General features: G+C 42.8%; 1 protein-coding gene across 1 annotated transcript; it reads left to right on the forward strand.

Annotated features, from left to right (window-relative positions):
• Positions 1–98: 98 nt before the first annotated feature.
• ARV1 (ARV1 homolog, fatty acid homeostasis modulator) lies at positions 99–21,358 on the forward strand. Its single transcript, XM_062210598.1, has 6 exons — positions 99–318; positions 6,313–6,432; positions 8,512–8,665; positions 14,155–14,379; positions 17,884–18,029; positions 20,878–21,358. The coding sequence occupies exons 1-5, from the start codon at positions 148–150 to the stop codon at positions 18,024–18,026; spliced, it is 813 nt and encodes a 270-aa protein (XP_062066582.1). The 5' UTR covers positions 99–147; the 3' UTR covers positions 18,027–18,029; positions 20,878–21,358.
• Positions 21,359–22,450: the final 1,092 nt, after the last annotated feature.

Raw genomic sequence — 22,450 nt, forward strand, 5'->3', positions numbered from 1 at the left:
TGTGCCATCTCAGTCGGGTCGCCTTTCCAGTTCTGGACTACGAGTCCCATGAAGCACCGCGCGGCTCAGGTCTTCCGGTCTGGCGTCTGGCGTCTTAACGTCTTCCCCGCCACTGAATCGGAAGTTGTGGGCGGCAGTTGAGTTGAAATGGGCACTGGCGGGCGGAGTGGGCAGCGGCCGGGGAAGGCGAGCACGGATGGAGTGGGAGTCACTCCTGGCGCCTCGGCCTCCTACCAGTACAGGTGCATTGAATGCAACCAGGAGGCCAAGGAGTTGTACCGAGACTATAACCACGGCGTGCTGAAGATAACCATCTGCGTAAGTGGTCAGCTGTGGGGTGCCCTTGGGAAGAAAATGGCAAGGCGGGGATCTGGGGGCTACTAAGGGTAGCGTCCTCGAATGGAGTCTTCTGTTCGATGCTTGACATTCCCGCCCGGGGTCTTTGCATGAGTTCGCATAGTGATAGAGAGCTCCCTACCGTAGGACGCTTTTCTCCTACCGGGCGAAGAGACCCATCTGGTGGAGATGACGATCGCAATGCCGAGAAATTTAGAGACCGAGTTAGAATGGCATTTGGGCTCAGTGAAGTAACTAAAGCTACTTCATTCTAGTTATTCTCCCTTTGATAGACGTGTTACTGTCCTTGTTCTCCGCAACCCATGTTGAATTCTTCTAGAATGCTTTCAGATTTCATCCTTTGTAGTTACTGAATGTCTCCTGTGTACAAAGCACCTACAAAAACCAAAAGTGAGGAAGTAAAAATTTTGCTTCCGAGGTATTCATAGACTATTTATAGGGGATGGTCTTATATTTAAAGAGTACAAAATCTGAAGTTCTGTTGGGGGCTTTAGCAAAGAACCTGTCACATAGTAGGCCGTCAGCACATCATTATCCCATTTCTGATCTGCAAATGATTTTCTAATAAACCTCATTACTAAAACATGGTCTACAGTAATATACAAGAGTAGGCAAAATGTGAGTGTGTACTTACACAGAATTTTTTACACCAAAATAAACATATCTTTTAATTTCTTTTCCCATCAAGTTTTTTGAAGCCCCCTCGTATAATCTGCATTTAACACAATCGTGCATACATGGTCCATTTCCTGTTCCTCTCCCAAAGGCTTCTCCTCTCTGTGCTTGATATCAACCCTTATTAAATCCAACATATTGTCTGTCTGTACCTACATCTTTGCAGCTGTACATTGCTGGGGTGCAGAGGGGGACACCTTAAACTCATGGCTGTTAATCCATGCGAGTGCTTCATGCCATCTGGTAATCCTGTTAGTTCCCCAAGTACTTTCATGTTTCCACATAAACCTAACACTAGCGCTTGTTCTTCATATTCTGTCCCCCTCCAGTTACTATGAATGAACCATAGGTACACACATCTAAAACCAGTTCTTCCACTTAACACACTAGATCCCATCCTCTTCCACTGACTGGTGAACATCTCTGTAGCAGTACTCTGCTTTCTCCTGAAGCATTCCCACCAGCACAGGTACTGTTATTTCCTCCATTAAAAAAAGACAACAAAACAGTCTTGACCCCATCTCCACCTTTAGCTTCTTCTGCTGTTTCCCCTTTGCTTGTGGCCTTATTTCCTCTCCTAATTTAGACTCTTCCCCACCCAGCATATCTGTTCTTGTTACCATTGCATTTGACTTCTACCTGTCAAATCCAGTATTCAGTTCTCAGTTAGGCATCAGCAGCCTTTGACCTCATTACTTGCTTCTCCTTGAAACTTTGTGCATTTACCTGTCTCCTATTGCTGAAATGTAAGCTACACAAGAAGAGAAACTTTGTTTTATTCATTAATATGTTGAGATCAACCGAACAATGCGTGACACATACTAGGTATTCAATAAATATTTGTTGAATGAGCCATTTCCAGGTTTTTACATTTGCATATTCACCACCATTCTGCTATAAGAGCAAGAACAGTATCTTATATGGCCTAAATTTAATGACTTTGGAACTGGACCAGTTAAGTGGTTCATCTGGAAGGTGATAACTACACACTGTGAGTATGAAATTTTGTCCCAAGAAAAGTTGGTATTTCTATAATGCATTTTAGTTAGTAATTGTCAGTAATATAAAACAGTATTTTATTGTTATTGACATTAGGCTAATAAGATCCCTTTCCTAATCATCAGATGTGTGCCTCTTTATCCTTTTTATGAATGAAAAGACAAAATAATTATTGGACAGCTGTTTAGGTCAACAGCCATGCCCTTCCCCCCCACACATTGTACTCTTCCACACACAGTTATATTTGGAACACAGAATGGTGGCACAGTACATTATGGACTCATTGTACATAGCCATTCCATAATGAGAGTATGTAATGTCCTCATTTTTGTCAGGCTAATGCATAGCAAATTGTATGCCAAAATAGCATTACTCAGGGAAGAGCATTTAGTCGATGCCAGACTTAGAAGTAAACCAATGTGATTAATTTTTTAGACTCCCCAGCTTCTGAGATAAAAGTTTTTAGATATCGGCTATTTGTTCTGAAACAATATACAGAGTTTCTAAGTGGTTACAACAGGTAACTCATGCATACTTTAGTTTCTTCCCTGACAGATTTGGAGTCAGTCATATATACTCAACCTGATCTCCTGTCTGTGTTTTTCATCCTGAGATATTTCCTTGTGGCTCTTGTTTTTCTGTTGCCATTCTTCCCAGTTTGCCTTTCTGGGTTTCCCTGATTTTCCCAATGTGCTGTGCATGTTCCTTGTTTTAATCAATCCCTTTGTTTCAGATTTTCAGGATTTATTAGAATTCTACTTAAAGATACAATTGTTTTAATATTCTACAATGGTAGAGTTCCTGGCCTGCTCACATATTTGTTAATTTCATGATTATGGTAACAAAGTAAAACATGACTCCTTTAAGATTCTCAGGCCCACAGCCTTTAGCCTCCATTCTCTGGATGCTGGATGCAAAGATGAACAAGACACAGCCCTGCCCCTGAAGGGCTTAAAATCCAGAAGGTTCTACTTTTAATATATATACTAAGATTAAACAGAATTGAGAATGAGTGGGAAAGAGAATGGTTCTAGAGCTCTTGGGAAGGAAGCATCCTCAAGAATTTTCATGAAAAATTGGTTCCAGGCTGGCGCTATGGCTCACTAGATTAATCCTCCACCTGCGGTGCCAGCATCCTATATAAGTGCTGGGTTCTAATCCCAGCTGCTCCTCTTCCGGTCTAGCTCTCTGATGTGGCCCGGGAAGGTAATGGAGGATGGCCCAAGTACTTGGGCCCCTGCACCCAGATGGGAGACCAGGAGGAAGCTCCTGACTCCTGGCTTTGGATCGGCGTAGCTCCAGCTGTAGCGGCCATTTAGGGGGTGAACCAACGGAAGGAAGACCTTTCTCTCTCACTGTCTAACTCTATCTGTCAAATAAATTTAAAAAAAAATTGGTTCTGCAGGTGTATATTCTAAAATATGTGACTCATTTGGGGCTTGGAGAACATAGCAAAATTATGCATGTTGAGATTGAGGTTGTAGAAGGCAGTATTTGAGTCCCAAGAATATGTATGGCTCCTGTGCTATAGCAGTTTCTTAGAAGGAAACTCCTTTCAGGATACTTACACAGTAAATAGCATTAAGTAGTAGATGATGGAAAGGAACAGTTTGCCAAAATAAAGCACATTTAGCAAATATAACTAACAGTAAGCTATTTTACTGTAGTGTGGGGTTTTGTTTTGTTTTGTTTTACTTTGTGGTTTTCTTCCTCACATTCAAGATGAAAGCAGGAAGAAAGCTGAAAGAAGCACTGATGGAGAAAAACAAATGCCAGAGGGATAACAAGGAAAAATTAGGTCTAAACTAACTGGAAGGGAACCAGAAGACTTTGACGAGTTCTTAGTCTTTATAACACATTCAGAATGCTGTGCAGGCAAGATGGACAGAGCACATAAATGTGATTTTTTTTTTAAAGATTTTATTTATTTTATTTGAGAGGTAGAGTTACAGTGAGAGGGAGAGACAGAAAGAAAGGTCTTCCTTCCATTGGTTCACTCCCCAAATGGCTGCAACGGCTGGAGCTGCGCCAATCTGAAGCCAGGAGCCCGGCGCTTCTTCCCAGTCTCCCATGTGGGTGCAGTAGCCCAAGGAGTTGGGCCATCTTCTGCTGCTTTCCCAGGCCATAGCAGAGAGCTGGACTGGAAGTGGAGCAGCCGGGACTAAAACTGGCGCCCATATGGGATGCTGGCACTGCAGGCGGAGGATTAACCTACTGCACCATGGCATCAGCCCCATAACATGTGATTGATGCTGGAAGCAGCCTCTTCTGTGTGGTTTCTTGTCACCTTATACTCATCCCATTGTAGCACTTAACAGATCATGTCCTGGTGACTTGTCTGTCTTCCTCTTCTGAACTGTAAGCTCCCTGAGGTTAGAGACTTATGGGAGAAGGTAAGTGATTAGCACCATGGAAGTGCCTGGTTCACAAAATGACTAAGAAGAGAGAGCTATTGTTATGAATTAAAGAGCCAATCCAAAAACACTTGCCAAAGAAATGAACACAGTAGAAAAAACAGTTGCTTTGTCTCCTGCTGCTGGTTCCTGCTTAACTCCCTCAAATTATTTGACAGGCAGAGTTAAAGACAGTGAGTGAGTGAGTGAGTGAGAGAGAGAGAGAGAGAGAGAGAGAGAAAGGTCTTCCTTCCGTTGGTTCACTCCCCAGGTGGCTGCCAGCTGCCAGAGCTGCACCGATCCAAAGCCAGGAGCCAGGTGCTTCCTCCTGGTCTCCCGTGCAGGTGCAGGGGCCCAAGCACTTGGGCCATCCTCCACATTGCTTTCCCAGGCCACAGCAGAGAGCTGGACTGGAAGAGGAGCAGCCGGAACTAGAACCGGCACCCATATGGGATGCCGGCGCCACAGGCGGAGGAGTAACCTAGTGCGCCACGGCGCTGGCCCCTATACCTCTGATTAAGTAGATTTAAATTTGATGTAATAGCACATCTCCTTGGATGCTGGGGAAAACATAACCTATTTCTTGTAATGACATAAATGAAGAAGCCCTTTAAATTGGATGCACAGGGTTAATCAGGTCGATCTCATTTTTTCTAGAATTTTGATGTAGCTAAAAGGCCATCCCTTTATTTCTATTTTGTCCTCTCAACATTTCAAAATGCTTTGTTTGAGTTGTAGCCATTCATTTGATGAAGTGAACTGTAGCATTAATGCCACTTTATCACCAATACGGCTTCACATGTCACATTTCCAGTGAACTTGTTCTTACATACCTTCGGTGTGTTGGTTGGTTGATTGGTTAGTTGGTTGATTTGTTTGTTGGGGTTTTTTGAGAGACAAGGAGCTCCCATCCACTAGTTCATTCCCCAGATGCCTGCAACTGGCTGAAGCCCGGAACTCAATCCAGGTCTCCTATATAGGTGGCAGGAGCCCAGTTCCTTGAGCCATCACTACTTCTTCTCAGGGTCTAACTTAGGAGGAAACTAGAGTCAGGAGCAGGAGTCAGGTATTACACCCAGGTACTCCGATGGGGGACCTGGGCGTTTTAACTGCTAGGCTAAACACCACCCCCTATCTGCAGTTTTATATATTTTGATGGTTCTGGGATTTGATTACATCGTAATCATGTGTCCAGAGAACCCGAACTCTGTATTGGTGACCTTTCATGGGGGAAGACATTTACTAGGAACTTAGTTTTGGTGACCAAGCTGCACAGCAAAGTTCCTTACATACAACCCTGTACTCTCCACCATTTCCACTGCAGCAAAGAACATTTCCTTTCTATATTTTCAATGGTATTGGAGAGAAAAAACAGGCTTCCATGGCCTCAGGATTATTGGCACCCACTAGAAGCCCTGGGGACAAGATCACTTTGCTGAACACTTTGCTCCAAATCATATTTCAGGAACCATGGAGTTGAGGGCCATCTACTCAGCAGGCAATACTTTATCATTGAAAGTATATTATATACTTACATATTTGGTAACAATTCCTACAAATCAAAAGAGGAACTGAAAATAGAATTCTTGCAAATTGAAAGTAGAATCTTCTGGGATAATTTTCTACCTAAAATCAGTCTTTAAATCAAGTATTGTTTTATCTTGCCTCTAAAATATTAACATTTCTAGCCTTACAGATTATATTTGGTCACTTCTGGAGCTAGTTTTCATATAGATGAACATTTTATATCTGAATAAGTTTATTTCAGTAAATGCTGGTATGACCTTATTGCTGTAGTAGTCTAAAATAGAGTCTCCTATTTTAAAGTCCTTTAACATTTCAAAATGTATGAATTTGTTTGTTCTAATATTATCTTGCATTATTTCAGGAATCCTGCCAGAAACCTGTAGACAAATATATCGAGTATGATCCTGTTATTATCTTGATTAATGCTATTTTATGCAAAGCCCAGGCCTATAGGCATATTCTTTTCAATACTAAAATAAATGTAAGTTGTCATAATTTTTTTATTTTTTAATACTACTTGATGCTTTGTTATTTTAAAAGAATAAGAATTTTGAACAAAATTAAAGAGCATTACAAAAAATTAACTTGAGGGTCTTTTATCTCAGCATTTATGGAAGTTTCTAGAAATAACAAGTGTTGATTGAGAAAGGTGCATAATACTTAGTGAATGTTTGAGTCTGTAGGCACTGGCAGGAAATTGACAAACTATTACCTGTTAATTGGTTACCTATTAAAACAATCATCATTGATTTTGAACAGGCATAATTAAATGTATCTAGGTAGGGAAAGAATGAAAACTAAAACAACTAAGCAAACATTATAAGAAAACTATTTTAAAACATAATTTATTGTATTTTATACTCTGCAATTAAGGGAATGTATGAGGTAAATGACAATGTTCAGTTTGGTCAGCAAAGTGCTAACTTACAAAGTTGGGTTTTTCAAAATACACATTTAATATATGTATTGTAAACTCTAATAGTTTGGGTAGAGTTGATAGATAAAAATATTGAATATCTATTTTGAAAAAAGCTAAAAATCAAATTTTCAGATTCTAAGTTTGAAAAAGAAATAATAAATAAATTTTAATGTGTAAGTGTGTCCCAAATATTGCATGGGACACACTTACACAAAACAATTACGTGTTGTATGTCTGATACTTGGATTTAACTGACTATCCTGTAGTTTTATCAGCTTAAGCTAGCAGCTCTGAATTTTGGCTGACATGGACACTAACAATGCAATTTATTTGGCCCTGCTCCATCCTCTAAGTTACGCGACCAGAGCATTGATTCTCAAACTTTGCGGCACATTAGAACCTCCTGGTGGGAGAGTGGGAGGTTAAACCTCCCAAGCTGAGGTCTCCCCAGAATCACTTCAGTCAGCATCTTTGGGGATGGGACCCAGGCATCAGCTGCTCAGATGACTCTAGAGGACAGCAGGGGAAGCAGTGTGCCAACTGAGGAACCTTGGGTACCGGCTTGATGATCACGTTGGGTCTGCACATGTGCTTTCCCTGTTCTCTTCACACTCATGGAAAAAGCTAATTCCTCAGAGAAATTTGTAGAAAAAAGCCAATTCTTATTGTCTGTTTTAGCCAAAATTTCAAATACTTAAGAGCTTCCAGTTTATTTCTACCTTTAAATTGCTCTTTTTCAAAATATATCAATTTATACTCATCCAGCCAGATATATATATATATATATTATATATATAATTTTTAATATATATATATATTTTTTTTATTTGAGAGGCAGAGTTACAAAGAGAGGGAGACAGAGAGAAATGTTTTCCATCCACTGGTTCACTCCCCAAATGGCTACAATGGCCAGAGCTGAGGCAATCTGAAACCAGGAGCCAGGAGCTTCCTCCAGGTCTCCCACACGGGTGCAGGGGCCCAAGCACTTGAGCCATCTTCCACTGATTTCCAAGGACACAGCAGAGAGCTGGATCGAAAGGAGCAGCCAGGACTTGAACTGGTGTCCATATGGGATTCCAGCGCCACAGGTGGAGTCTTAGCCCACTCCACCACAACGCTGGCCTCCAGAGATTTAAAATTCATGTTCAGACTAATAGTTTCTTATGTAGTATCATGACATTTAAGATTAAATCTATTCTTATATTGCTATTTCCACCCATACCCAAGTCATATAAATTCTGTGATTGATTTTGTATATAGGACAGACATCAAAAAACATAAAGTTGAACTGCTAGTTAAAGCAGTGACTCGTAACTAGCGTGCAGATTAGACTCTACCCAAGGAACTATTTCCAAATATACATGCCTAGGCTATACTACCAGAGATTCTGAATCAGGACTAGGGCCTAGACATTAATATTTTGGAAAATCTTCTCATGTGATTCTAACATATATTGTATCTTGGGAAACACTGGTTTACAGAATCAATGCAAGTAGCCACTTAATTATGCAGTTGTGAATTTGAAAGTCAACTACATGGGACAGACCTCAAAACTACATATATTTAACTGTATCTGTGCCTGTTGATGTTAAGTACAACTGTTTCTTTACCTAACTGAACAGCAATGTCTTTGACTGTCAGATCCATGGAAAACTCTGCGTGTTTTGTTTGCTTTGTGAAGCATACCTGAGGTGGTGGCAGCTTCAAGATTCAAACCAGAACACTGCCCCTGACGACTTGATCAGATATGCTAAAGAATGGGATTTCTATAGAATGTTTGCCATTGCTTCTTTAGGTAAGCACTTTACATTCTTAATTAACTAGTACATAACTATTCTGGTGAAAATGAAGACACATAGTCTTAAGCCTTGGTAGGAGGAGCTAGCTAATGCAGGAAATTTCAGCTCTATCACTACTCTGGTGAGTTTGTCTGAATCACCTGCTTTTATTTTTTTTACCACATGTACGGTATGGAATTAGTTATCAGATTAGAAAGTTTTGTAAGATATTTTGAATATTTTTATTTAAAAATGATAATAATAAAATATTATTAACATTCTTAATTTTTAAGTTCTGATTATCCAATTTGAAGATTGTTATAGCTCATCTTTATTAAAATAAATTGATAATGGCAGATATTACCCAATGTTGTATAGTCATATTACACTGATGCCACATATTTAATAGGGAAAACTTGTTAAGTGCCTGCTTATAAATGGGAAAATGTGCTACTCCCCCAAATTCCTTAAATTCAGAGAGTGCTTTTTGTCAGAATTTGAATTTGTGACTTCAGCTATCAATGTTCCAGGGTCAGAGTTGGGTTGAATTAGTTTCTGTGACTGTTTTATTGCTAGTGTCTGTGCTTTTTTCTAAATCCTTTAATGATTGTGAAATAGCATTTTAGTAATAAGTCTGCAGTCCATTTCAATATCATATTCCTGGACTGGGTGTCCTCTTATCCTCTGTTTGCCCTCACTCCCTAAGTCATGTTACTGTTACCCAGAACTCCCAAACGTCCCTCTCCAATCTAGACCTTTCTCCTGACCTCTAGACCCTGTATCCATCCACCTTTTCAGCATCTTCACTGGGATAGCTAATAAATCGCACTCATCTCTGCCTCCACCTATAGCCTCCCCTTCTCAGTTGCTGCTAGCTCCCTTCTTTTGGTTGCTTTCCCCAAAAAGCACTGGAGTCTTCCCTGATGCCTCTTTCTTTGCCAGCCCACAGTCAGATGTCAGCAGTTCCTGTTGGCTCCACCTTCAGTATAGTCCCACTACCACACCACCACTACTGTCCGCTCCCTCCTCAGCTACAATCCTGACATAAGCTATCTTCATCTGTCACCTGGATTAACATAGCTGTCCCTTTGTTACTAGCCCCACTCCCCAACCGTCTTTCCACCCCAAGGCTGCCATCTCCCACATCTGTTCTGCCCTAGAGAATCTGATTAACTTACCTTCCACACACCAGAGGAGCTTCCACTTTAAGGCCTTTGTATTTGGTTATTCCCTCTGCTTGGAGTGCTTGTCCCTCTGACAGCCGCATGCCTGATTCCCTTAGATCTGTTAAGTCTTTGCTTAAATTCACCACAGTGAAGTACACCTCGATTGACCTGACCTCTTCCCCTCTGATACTTCTGATCTCCTGTCCCTGCTGTGCTTTGTTTTCCTTGTAGTACTTATCATCTACCATGTCAGAGAAGTTCTTTATTATCTATGTTTAAGATCTGCCTTCCCTCCCTAACATAAACTGAAAGAGAGAAAAGGTTCTTTGTTTTGTCCACTGATATAACCAAGCATTTAGGAAAGTGCCTGGCCTATAGTAAGTGCTATATAAATGTTTGTTTAGCTGACTGAATGAATGATTGCATCCATGCGTGTAGGCATTCTCACCTGAATGAGCCACCACCAGCTATACTTCACGATCACTCATTCACTTAAGTAATATTTGTTAAATATTTATTATCTACCAGCACTACTTTAGGCACCATGAAAAGTACATACCAGGATCTAGGCTCTTTTTAAGCTTGCAATCAGCAATTGTTTATGATTTAATTTCTAAGGCTGATGATAGCTTCATCACCATGATGACCGTTTTCTAGTAATCTTAGATATAATTTGGACTTTGCCAAATTTAAAAACTTAATTCTTTATTATCTTTTAAAATGTTTTACACTGGCGCCGCAGCTCACTTGGCTAGTCCTCCACCTGTGGCACCGGCACCCCTGGTTCTAGTCCCGGTTGGGGTGCCAGATTCTGTCTCGGTTGCTCCTCTTCCAGTCCAGCTCTCTGCTGTGGCCCGGGAGTGCAGTGGAGGATGGCCCAAGTGCTTGGGCCCTGCACCCGCATGGGAGACCAGGAAGAAGCACCTGGCTCCTGGCTTGGATCAGCGCAGTGCGCCAGCTGTAGCGGCCATTTGGGGAGTGAACCAACGGAAGGAAGACGTTTCTCTCTGTCTCTCTCTCTCTCACTGTCTAACTCTGCCTGTCAAAAAAATAAACAAATAAATAAATAAAATAGATCATGTTTTAATCAATCTAGGTCTCTTATTATTGTATTTAAAAAAACAAAAAGATATATTAACGTTTTATATCTCATAAACATCCTTGAGCATGTCACGTAACCCAAGAATTAGAACGTAATAAAATCTTGTTCTTTTTTTTTTTTTTTTGAGAGCACACCCCTTATTCTGTGTGAAGACACTGCAACAGGTGCCATCTTTTCTTTTTCTTTTTTTTTTTTTTAAGATTTATTTATTTGTTTATTTATTTATTTACTTACTTACTTGAAAGGCAGAATTACGGAGGGGAGAGGGGGAGAGAAAGGTCTTCCATCCACTGGTTCATTCCCCAAACGACCACAACAGCCAGGTCTGGGCCAAGCTGGAGCCAGGAGCTTCATCCAGGTCTTCCACATGGGTGCAGGAGCCTAAGCACTTGGGGCATCCTCTGCTGCTTTCCCAGGCACATTAGCAAGGAGCTGGATTGGAAATGGAATAGCTGGAACTTAAGAACCAGCACCCACAGGGGATGCCAGTGCTGTAGGTGGTGGCTTAACCTGCTGTGCACAGTGCCAGCCCCAAATTGTAAGTTTAATAAAGCAAAGCCTCAGCCTGGATATTTAACACAGCAGTTAATTCACCACTTGGGTTGCTCATGTCATATTGGAGTGCCTAGTTCAAGTCCTGGCTACTCTGCTTCTAATCCAGCTTCCTGCTAGTGCACACCCTAGGAAACCACAGATGGTTAGTCTAATACTTGGGTCCCCGTCACCCGTGTGAGAGACCTAGATTGATTTCCTGGCTTCTGCGTTCTACCTAACCCAACCCTGGCTGTTGGAAGCATTTGCAGAGTGAACCAGGAGATGCAAGATCTCTGTCTCTCTGCCTTTCAAATACAATGGAAATATATAAATAAATATTTAAAAGCAAAGTCTTAAAATTTCTAAAGATAAACTGCCAAGTGTCCATTTTTTAAAAATCTCTCTTTGGGGGCTGGTGCCATGATGTAGCAGGTAAAGCCACTGCCTGCAGTGCCAGCATCCCATATGGGTACTAGTTCAAGTCCTGGGTGCTCCACTTCTGATCCAGCTCTCTGCTATGACCTGGGAAGGCAGTAGAGGATGACCCAGGTCCTTGGGCCCCTGTACATGCGTGGGAGACCCAGAGGAGGCTCCTGGCTGCTGGCTTCAGATCAGCACAGCTCTAGCTGTTGTGGCCATTTGGGGAGTGAACCAGCGGATGGAAGATTTCTCTGCCTCTGCCTCTCTGTAACTCTGCCTTTCAAATAAAAATAAATAAATCTTTTAAAAAACTCTATAATGTTTTTTCTGTTTTCTCCCTTTCTTTCATTTGAATGGTAGACAGATAGAGACACCTCCTATCTGTCAGTTCACTCCCCAAATGCCCTCAATAGTTAGGGCTGGGCCAGGCCTATGGAAGTGGCCAGGAAATCTATCTGTGACTCTCACATGGGTGGCAGTGACCCAAACACTTGATTCATCAGCTGCTGCCTCCCAGGGTACACATTATATTATAAAGAAGCTGGAATTCAGAGAATAGCTGGGACTCCAGTCCAAGCACTGAGATGTGGGTGTCCCCAGCAGCATCGTAACTGCTAAACCAAATGCCCACCTCATATTTTTTTCAAATATAAAAACCAGACTTGTTTTCAAATAGTTTGGAATTCATATAGCATCTACTCTACAGTGGTTCTTTTGATGCTTAATCAGAAATTTCTTTCTACTGTTACTTTATTTTTTTTTTTTTGTTGTCTTAATCTAATCCCAAACTGGATTATAAAGTCCTAAAGGAGTTTATCAAGAGTTATCTCCCAGGGCTAGCATGTGGCACAGAGGGTTAAGCTGCCAACTGCGATGCCAGCATACTCTATAAGAGCACCAGTTCTAGTCCTGGTTGCACTGCTTCTGATCCAGTGCCCTGCTAATGCACCTGGGAAAGCAGTGGAAGTTGGTTCAGGTACTTGGGTCCCTGTTCTCAACATAGGAGACCTGGATAGAGTTCCAGGCTCCTGGCTTTGACCTGGCCCAGCCCCATCCATTGTGGCCATTTGAGGAGTGAATTGGCAAATAGAAGATCTGTCTCTCCTCTCTGTCATTCTGCCTTTCTTTCTTTCTTTTTTAAAGATTTATTTATTTATTTGAAAGCCAGAGTTACACAGAGAGAGGAGAGGCAGAGAGAGAGAGAGAGAGAGAGAGGTCTTCCATCCAATGGCTCACTCCCCAGATGGCTGCTTCCTCCAGGTCTCCCATGCGGGTGCAGGGGCCCAAGGACTTGGGCCATCTTACACTGCTTTCCCAGGCCAGAGCAGAGTGCTGGATTGGAAGTGGAGCATCCAGGACTGGAACCAGTGCCCATATGGGATGCCGGCGCTTCAGGCCAGGGTGTTAACCCACTGCACCACAGCGCCGGCCCCACTTTCTGCCTTTTTTTTAAGATTTATTTTATTAATTTGAAAGAGTTACAGAGAGAGGTAGAGACAGAGAGAGAGGTCTTCCATCCACTGGTTCACTCCCCAGATAGCCACAACAGCCAGAGCTGCGCCGATCCAAATCCAGGAGTGTCTTCCAGGTCTCCCATGCAGGTGCAGGGGCCCAAGGACTTGGGCCATCCTCCACTGCTTTCCCAGGCCATAGCAGAGAGCTGGATTGGAAGAGGGACAGCCAGGACTGGAACTGGTGCCCATATGGGATGCTGGCACCTCAGGCGGAGGATTAACCAAGTGAGCCAAGGCACTGGCCCCAAATCTTTCTTTTTAAAAATGGAAGTCTTTATTTAAATAACAGAATATTTAAAATCTTATAGATAATAAGCATTCAATAAACAGTGAAACAATGTACAAAATATATATCTTTGGATATTACTTTGTGCTCAGGATAGGTTTCATCTTTTAGACTTAAAAGCTTTCATTCTCAGTTTCATTCTTTCTTTGGAGATCTGTTACACTGAAGATATTTAAACAGAATCATACTTTCTAGAAAGATCTTCAGAAAGCTGACTGCCATTCTAATGGGATTGTTTTTCCTTTATTGGATGATGAAATATTTCATAAAGGAACTGTGAAATATATGTCTCACATCATTTCAGCAGGATTGGACAGAAGATCTAGGGCTTTATATAAAAAGAAGAGGAAAATTTGATATTGATGAGGCATTTCTTCTGAAGTCAGCTTGAGAAGCTGTATTTTGGAATTACAGTTAACTTGTTTTTAGGGGGATGTGATTTGGATGGGAACATTTATATTTGTATTTTGCATCTCCTCCTTAGAACAAACTGCCTTTTTAATTGGCATTTTCACCTTCCTGTGGGTAGAACAACCTATGACGGCAAAAAAAAAGCCCAACTTCATTTTGCTACTGAAAGCATTATTATTATCCAGCTATGGAAAACTCTTGCTGATTCCAGCTGTCATTTGGGAACACGACTATACACCTCTATGCCTCAAGCTCATTAAAGTATTTGTCCTTACATCAAATTTCCAGGCAATCAGAGGTATGTTTTAATTCTCCCTTCTCAGCTTTCCACCCACATTGTTTCTAGGGTACAGTTTTCATACAACCTGTTGAACATGTAACTTGTTCCTAGAATAATAACTATCCCTAACGTTTCCTTAGTGCCATATACATGGCAGGTACTCAATGTTTGTTAAATTTAGCTGCTAGTACAATATCATTTTCCACATTTTTTCACGTGCATTCTCTCTGTCCTATGAAGTTGGTGGTGGAGCTATGTGGGGTAAGTGGGGTAACTAAAGTTACATGGCTGGGCATGTAACTTTATCCAGAATGGATGCCAGGTACCTGCCTCCCAACCCAGGACAATACCTGCCACACCAGGAAAGAAGTAGACCTGTGTCTGTTTATTGGTCCCAGATAGTACACAGAATGCTTTTTTTTTTTTTTTTGGACAAGCAGTTAGACAGTGAGAGAGAGAGACAGAGAGAAAGGTCTTCCTTCCGTTGGTTCACTCCCGAAATGACTGCGGCTGACACACTGTGCCAATCCGAAGCCAGGAGCCAGGTGCTTCTTCCTGGTCTCCCATGTGGGTGCAGGGCCTGAGCACTTGGGCCATCCTCCACTGCCCTCCCAGGCCACAAGAATGCTATTTTTTAAATTTATTTTTTAAGGAATACTAATTTAGTAAGTACAACTTTAGAAATATAGTTATTATTCCCACCATACCTGCCCTCCCACCCACACTCCCACCCCTCCTCCTCCTCCCTCTCCCCTTCTCAGTCCCATTCTTCATTTCAACAATTTGCACACACACAAAACTATTGGAGAACTAATTTTACAGTTAACTCTTACAATACAACTCATTGAGGACAGAGGTCCTGCATGGGGAGTTTGTACACAGTGACTTCTGTTGTTAATTTAATAATTAATACTCTTATGTATGACACTAGTGACCACCCGAGGCTCTTGATATGAGCTGCCTAGGCTATGGAAGCCTTTTGAGTCCACACACTCTGTCAGTATTTGGACAAGGCCATAAGCAAAGTAGAAGTTCTTTCCTCCCTTTAGAGAAAAGTACATCCTTCTTTGATGGCCACTTCTTTCTGCTGGGGTCTCAACAGAGATCCTTTATATAAAATATTTTTTGGCCACAGTGTCTTGGCTTTCCATGCCTAAAATGCTCTCACAGGCTTTTCAGCCAGACCAGGAAGGCTTAAGTGCTGATTCTGAGGTCCGAGTGTTACTTAAAGCAGTTGTCATTCTATGAGTCTGCTGTGGTCTGCTGTGTGGACTGCTTCCCATGTTGGAACATTCTCTCCTTTTTAATTATATCTATTATTATTATCAGACACTTAATCCTATTTATAAACAGTTAATCCTATCTATATGTTCACTTTAACACTTAATATGATCACTTTAACAATTAAGATGGCATTTTTATCACCAAGCTTAATGGGATTTGGAGTCCCATGACAAGTTTTTAAACAGTACCTTTGGAAGTAAGTCCATAGGAATGTATGCAGAGCTATACAGCTTTACAGTTACAAACTTCCTCCTCTTTCTCTTATTCCCATTCTTATTTTTTACTGAGATCAATTTTCAACTGACTTTATACACATATGATTAACTCTATGTTAAGTAAAGAGTTCAACAAATAGTATGAATGAAAAAACTGAAAAAACAAAACTGTTCCTTGACAGTCAAGACAAGGCCAGCTCAAGTCATCCCTCTCGAAGTGTCAATTTCACTTCTACAGAATTCGTTTTAGGTGCTCTATTAGTTCTCACAGATCAGGGAGAAGATATGGTATTTGTCCCTTTGGGACTGGCTTATTTCACTAAGTATGATGTTTCCAGATTCATCCATTTTGTTGCAAATAACAGGATTTCATTTTTTTTTTTTTACTGCTGTCTAGTATTACATTGTGTACATATCAAATAATTTCTTTATTTAGTCTTCAGTTGATGGGCATTTAGGTTGATTCCATGTCTTAGCTATTGTGAATTGAGCTGCATTAAACATGGAGGTGCAGATAACTCTTGTTTACTGATTTCATTTTTGGGGGTAAATTCCCAGTAGTGGGATGGCTGAGTTATATGGTAGGTCTATATTCAGATTTTTGAGTTATCTCCATGCTGTCTTCCATAGTGGCTTTACCAGTTTACATTCCCACCAACAGTGGATTAGGGTACCTTATTCCCTTTATCCTTGCCAGCATTTGTTGTTTGTTGATTTCTGTGTGAAAGCCATTCTAACTGAGGTGAGGTGAAACCTCATTGTGGTTTTGATTTGCATTTCCCTGACGGCTAGTGATCCCGAACATTTTTTCATGAGTCTGTTGGCCAGAATGCTATTTTTTTTAATTTTTTTTTTAACAAACAGGATTTGCACTTTTATTATTGATGATTCTGCTTTCTAGATTTGAAATGCAGAGTGATGGGGGTGGAGGGAGATGCTCTTTCTTCTCTCTCTCTCTTTTTTTTTTCTTTATTTTTGACAGGCAGAGTGGATAGTGAGAGAGAGAGACAGAGAGAAAGGTCTTCCTTTTTGCTGTTGGTTCACCCTCCAATGGCCGCTGCAGCCAGCGCATCTCACTGATCCGAAGCCAGAAGCCAGGTGCTTCTCCTGGTCTCCCATGCGGGTGCAGGGCCCAAGGACTTGGGCCATCCTCCACTGCCTTCTCAGGCCATAGCAGAGAGCTGGCCTGGAAGAGGGGCAACCAGGATAGAATCCGGCGCCCCAACCGGGACTAGAACCTGGTGTGCCGGTGCTGCAAGGCGGAGGATTAGCCTGTTAAGCCATGGCACCGGCCCAGAATGCTATTTTTAAATAAACCTATTACCTGATACTTTCTTTTCTTTTTTTTTTTTTGTTTGTTTGTTTGTTTAAGATTTATTTATTTATTTGAAAGTCAGAGTTACGCAGAGAGAGGAGAGGAAGAGAGAGAGGTCTTCCATCCAATGGTTTACTCCCCAGTTGGCCGTAATGGCTGGAGCTGTGCCGATCCAAAGCCAGGAGCCAGGAGCTTCTTCTAGGTCTCCCATACGGGTATAGGGGCCCAAGGACTTGGGCCATCTTCCACTGCTTTCCCAAACCATAGCAGAGAGCTGGATCGGAGATGGAGCAGCCTGGTCTCGAACCGGTGCCCACATGGGATGCCGGCACTTCAGGCCAGGGCATTAACCCGCTGCGCCACAGCACCGGCCCCCTGATACTTTTTTCATAATGCTTGTCATCATACAAACTGGCACTCAGTATCTTTTTTTTCTGCTATTCTCTTTATGACTTTGTAATCTATTTTTTTCCTCTTTAGTATTCATTATCTGCCTTTTGACTTATGGAGGAGAAATTCAGCATCTTTGTTGTAAATAAAGGCTTTGGTTCTCTCAAAAGGCTTACAAACTGGAAAAGTGGGACAAGGCCACAGCACAGACTAATAGGAACAGAGACAGATTTCTCTAGAACCAGGTATATAAAACAGTTCACATTGCCACATAATTTTCATGCCCAAATCATTCATCCATTGCCTTTTCTTTTGCAGTGACCCTAAACATCAACCGAAAGCTCTCCTTGATGGCCATCTTGAGTGGCTTACTGCTGGAAAGCACCATGGTGTATTTCTTCCAGAGGATGGAGTGGGATGTTGGAAGTGATTGTGCCATCTATAAAGATCAGGACTTCTAAGAGGTACTGAAAACATGTGGCTTGCGTGCCTTCAGACCTATATCCTTCTCAAATTAGATACCACTGTAAAATAAGTAGCAAGGACGTTAGCACCTGGACCCCAGTGTCCTTCACTGAAGTTCCATTTGTCATTCTCACTGACATCCACATCCACATCGCTAGAGGCTTGTAGGGGCCTGTCCTCCCAGTTTCTCTTAACACCTCCACTCCAGCCCATTCCTACTAAGATCTCAGACCGACAACAGTCTCTGCCCGTACCTGACCATCCTGCTCCCTCCCTCCCACTATCTGTTGTTGTTGCCCTTTCTTACCTTTAGTCCCTTGACCTCTAACTTCCCTGACCTGCTTTGCCTCTTTCTTAACCACACTTGGAACCTGTAGCCACTGCTGCCTCACTGTCACCTGCTGCCTCTCTGGGGCTGTATTTACCTGTGGGTGTGCCACTCCCTCTGATCACAACCAGACTTGTGCATTGGTCTCCATGTGAGGAAGCAGGTTCCTGGAGCAGAAGGTCAGGGAGTGAGGAAACCAAGAAGCACAAGAAAACCGGCTGCGTCCACCACTGTGTCAGGGGAAGCTGCGGCCACCCTTTTGCTCTCTCCTTTCTTGTTCAGTTGTATCCTCTTTGCAGACGGCTGCTCACAAGCTTCCCGGCCTCTCCCGAAGCACCATTCTCCAGTCCTGCTGCCCCAGTCGCCCTCTGTGCCCAGTTAATCTTCTGCCTGCCTGCGGCTGCAGGGATGCTGCTGCTTCCTTATCCTCTCCTCTGTGTTGGCGCTTTTCCCTCTGCCTGTAGATATGCAGAGCTCTTTACTCTAGAACAGCAGGTCTAAGCCTGCTTCCTCTGTTTCATCACTTCATTCATTCATTCCTTCATTCAGAACATGCGTTCTCCCAGAAATCTCCTGAGTGTGTGGTCCTAAAATCCATAGAAAGGCAGCTGCCAGCACCTTTTTAGTCCTCTTCCTCTCTGAGCTCTGCTCCAGGAGCTGCTGGCCCCTGGCGTGTCCTACAACAGCTGCCTATTCCTCTTGGCTCTTTGTCCTTCACGACTTCCCTGCCTGGGCCAGGATTCTGTCCTCCACCCTTTAACCCCCTCCCATCCCCTCCCACTGTGTGCATTTCTGTGCACATTCCACCCAGATTGCATACCTCCAGCTCCTCTCTTCCAGGCCACTCTGCACCCCCACCACTGCCTCCTCCGTAATGCCAAGACAGCCCTGCCATTGCCTTAAATGTCAGCAAGTCTCAAATTTCAGTCTGTTTACCAAAACACGGTCTTTTCCTGGTTGATCTTCTGTTTGTTTGTTTGTTTTTTAAGATTTATTAGTCAGGGGCCGGTGCCGTGGTGCAGTAGGTTAATCCTCCATCTGCGGTGCTGGCATCCCATATGGGAGCTGGTTCTAGTTCCGGCTGCCCCTCTTCCAGTCCAGCTCTCCGCTATGGCCTGGGAAAGCAGTAGAAGATGGCCTAAGTCCTTGGGCCCCTGCACCCACGTGAGAGACCAGGAAGAAGCTCCTGGCTCCTGGCTTCGGATCGGTGCAGCTCTGGCTGTTGTGGCCATTTGGGGAGTGAACCAAAGGAAGGAAGGCCTTTTCTTCTCTCTCCTTCTCATTGTCTGTAGCTCTACCTCTCAAATAAAATAAATAAAATCTTTTTAAAAAAAGATTTATTATTCAATCACTCATTTATTTGAAAGGCAGAGCCTCAGAGACAGAGGAGGAGACACAATGATAGAGAGAGACAGAGTGGGAGGTGTGGGGTGGGGAGAAAAGATCTTCCATCCACTGGTTCACTACCCAAATTGCCACAATAGCCAGGTTTGAGCCAGACCAAACCCAGGAGCCATGAACTCCATCCTGGTCTCTCACATGGATAGCAAGGGCCCAGATACTTGAGCCATCCTCTGCTACCTTCCCAAGAGCATTAACAGGAAGCTAGATCAGAAGCAGAGCAGCTGGGACTTGAACTGGCACTCAGACATGGGATGCCAGCATCACAAGTGGAGGTTTAACCTATCACACCAAAATGTTGGTCCCTGTAGCTTTCCTCATGAAGGCTTCTTAGCTCTTTTTCTCCGACTAGCTGAGCCCTCATTCTCTCATGCCTAGCAATACCTTAACCAGCCTTTAACCCATACCAGTGCCATGTAAGTCTCCTAAAGCACCACTCCTTGGGCCCCTCCACATTTTTCAGGTGTTTCTTACTAATGACAGAGGAGTTCCGGTCTCTACCTGCTGCACGTCTTGCATTTTCTTTGGCATATGGTGTGGTCCTCCACACCTGGTCTTCAGTTTTCTCCCTAGCATGTTGCTGCAGGTCTTCTTTTCACCAGCCGTGCCTTATGCTCTCCCCAGGCCCCAGATGCCCTCTTTCTGCCTCACCTGATATGGGCATCTTTGCTCCTCAGTAGAATGAAGCCTTGCAAAGCCTCCTGTCTATACCACTGTCTCCTGCACTTGACCTACTAGTGCTCAGCAAACACCTAAGAGTCACTTCCTAAGACTCTCCCAATGTCAGATGTTTTGTCCCCTCCTTTCATAAGTACTTTCACTTGTCAGGCTATCAGTTATAGTTTAGAGTTAGACAAATAGGGTTACATATCTTTACTAATCATCTCAAAACCATCATCCTGCCTTATGTTATCTCGTGTTTTATACTTGCCTGTGTCTTCTATTAAAATTCTCTGTTTATGCTTCCCTGTCCCAGCCTGGTTCAAGTTTGGTGCTAGGAGAGACCATGTTCCAGGTTCCTCCATATCTACCATAGCCCAGGAGTTTATGCTAGGAAGCATTTCTGGCTTGACTTATAGCAGGATGCTCGTTCTGAATACTTCCTTTATTATCCACAGTTTCACTCGTCTTTCTTCTCTGTGCCAAGCCAGCTACATCTGAAAAAGAGAAGACCTGAAACAGAAACCAAGCTCCACATTTCTAATGAGTAAAACGAGGCCAAGATTGGGAACTACTCCCTAAAACGACAGCAGCAAAGGTTCAGTAGAAACCCATGCTCCCCCACCGACACCCACCCTATGGAACACACACACAGATGCAGATAGCACCTTCGCCCGCACTGAGCGCTGCCGCAGGCGGGGATGTGTGCCACAGTGCAGACTCACACCTTAGAGATAGCCGCAGGTAAGCACTCAGATCGCACGTGTAATAAAATATATAGATTGCATTCCTGTGGCATGCTTATGTCATTTTATTTAAATGTTAAGTTACTAGCCTAAAATAACCTTTTGTGCTCTTACAACAGTAGAAATACTTTGAATAAATTTTAAAAAATCTTTCAGAATAAACTGAGTTTTTATAAATTTCTAATTCACAAACTAAGTTACTCTTTGAAAATAAACAAGATACTAAAAACCACTGAATGGTACACTTTATTGGGGTGAATTATATCTCAAGAAAGTGTTTTTCAAAAAAGGGCTGTGAAGGTTGTTAAATGACCCAAGGTGGGCCAGGCATAACGGCACAGCAAATGAAGCTGCTGTTGGGATGCCTGCGTCCCACATCTGAATGCCATTTTGAGTTCCAGGTATTCTACTTACCATCCAAATTCCTACTGACGCACCTGGGAAGGCAGCAGATGATGTCCTAAGTACCTAGATCCCTGTCACTCACATGAGAGACCCAGATGGAGTTCTGGACTCCTGATTTTGGCCTGACCCAGCCCTGGCTGTTGCAGGCTTCATTTGAAGAGTGAACTAATGAATGGAAAAAAAAAATCTCTGTCTCTGTCTCTCTCTCCCTTTGTCACTCTGCCTTTAAAATAAATAAGTCTTCTAAAAATTAACGACTTAGGGAATAATGTAAAGATCAAGTTATAAATGGCCCCATGACTTATAATTTATCCTCAAAGACAAGGAAATCAATTCACATAATTAAAAAGCATCCAATTGGCCTGCATTGTGGCTTAGTACGTTAAGCCACCACCTGTGATGGCAGAATCCCATATCGGCACCAGCTGGAGTCCCCACTGCTCCACTTCCAATTCAGTTCCTTGCTAATGTGCCCAGGAAAACAGCAGAGGATGGCCCAAGTCCTTGGGCCCCTGCACCCATGTGGGAGACCCGGAGGAAGCACCAGGCTTCTGGCTTCAGATCTGCCCAGCTCCCACCGTTGCAGCCATTTGGGGAGTGAACCAACAGATGGAAGACTTTTTTTCTCTCTCTCTCTTTCTCTCTGCCTCTTTATAACTCTGACTTTCAAATAAATTAATTAAAATAAAAAATTTTTCAAAAAAAGAAAAATATGTAACAGGGGCCAGCGCCGTGGCGCAGCAGGTTAAAGCCCTGGCCTGAAACGCCAGCATCTCATATGGGCGCCGGTTCTAGTTCTAGTCCCAGCTGCTCCTCTTCCGATCCAGCTTATGGCCTGGGAAAGCAGTAGAAAATGGCCCAAGTCCTTGGGCTCCTGCAC

This window comes from Lepus europaeus, chromosome 14 (genome assembly GCF_033115175.1).
Source record: "Lepus europaeus isolate LE1 chromosome 14, mLepTim1.pri, whole genome shotgun sequence".
Taxonomy (NCBI): Eukaryota; Metazoa; Chordata; class Mammalia; order Lagomorpha; family Leporidae; genus Lepus; species Lepus europaeus.

Coding starts and splice junctions, on each gene's coding strand:
- ARV1 (XM_062210598.1), top strand. CDS start 148: ATGGGCACTGGCGGGCGGAGTGGGCAGCGGCCGGGGAAGGCGAGCACG. Junction 6,433..8,511: donor TTTTCAATACTAAAATAAAT/GTAAGTTGTCAT, acceptor TTTGACTGTCAG/ATCCATGGAAAACTCTGCGT. Junction 8,666..14,154: donor GTTTGCCATTGCTTCTTTAG/GTAAGCACTTTA, acceptor TCTCCTCCTTAG/AACAAACTGCCTTTTTAATT.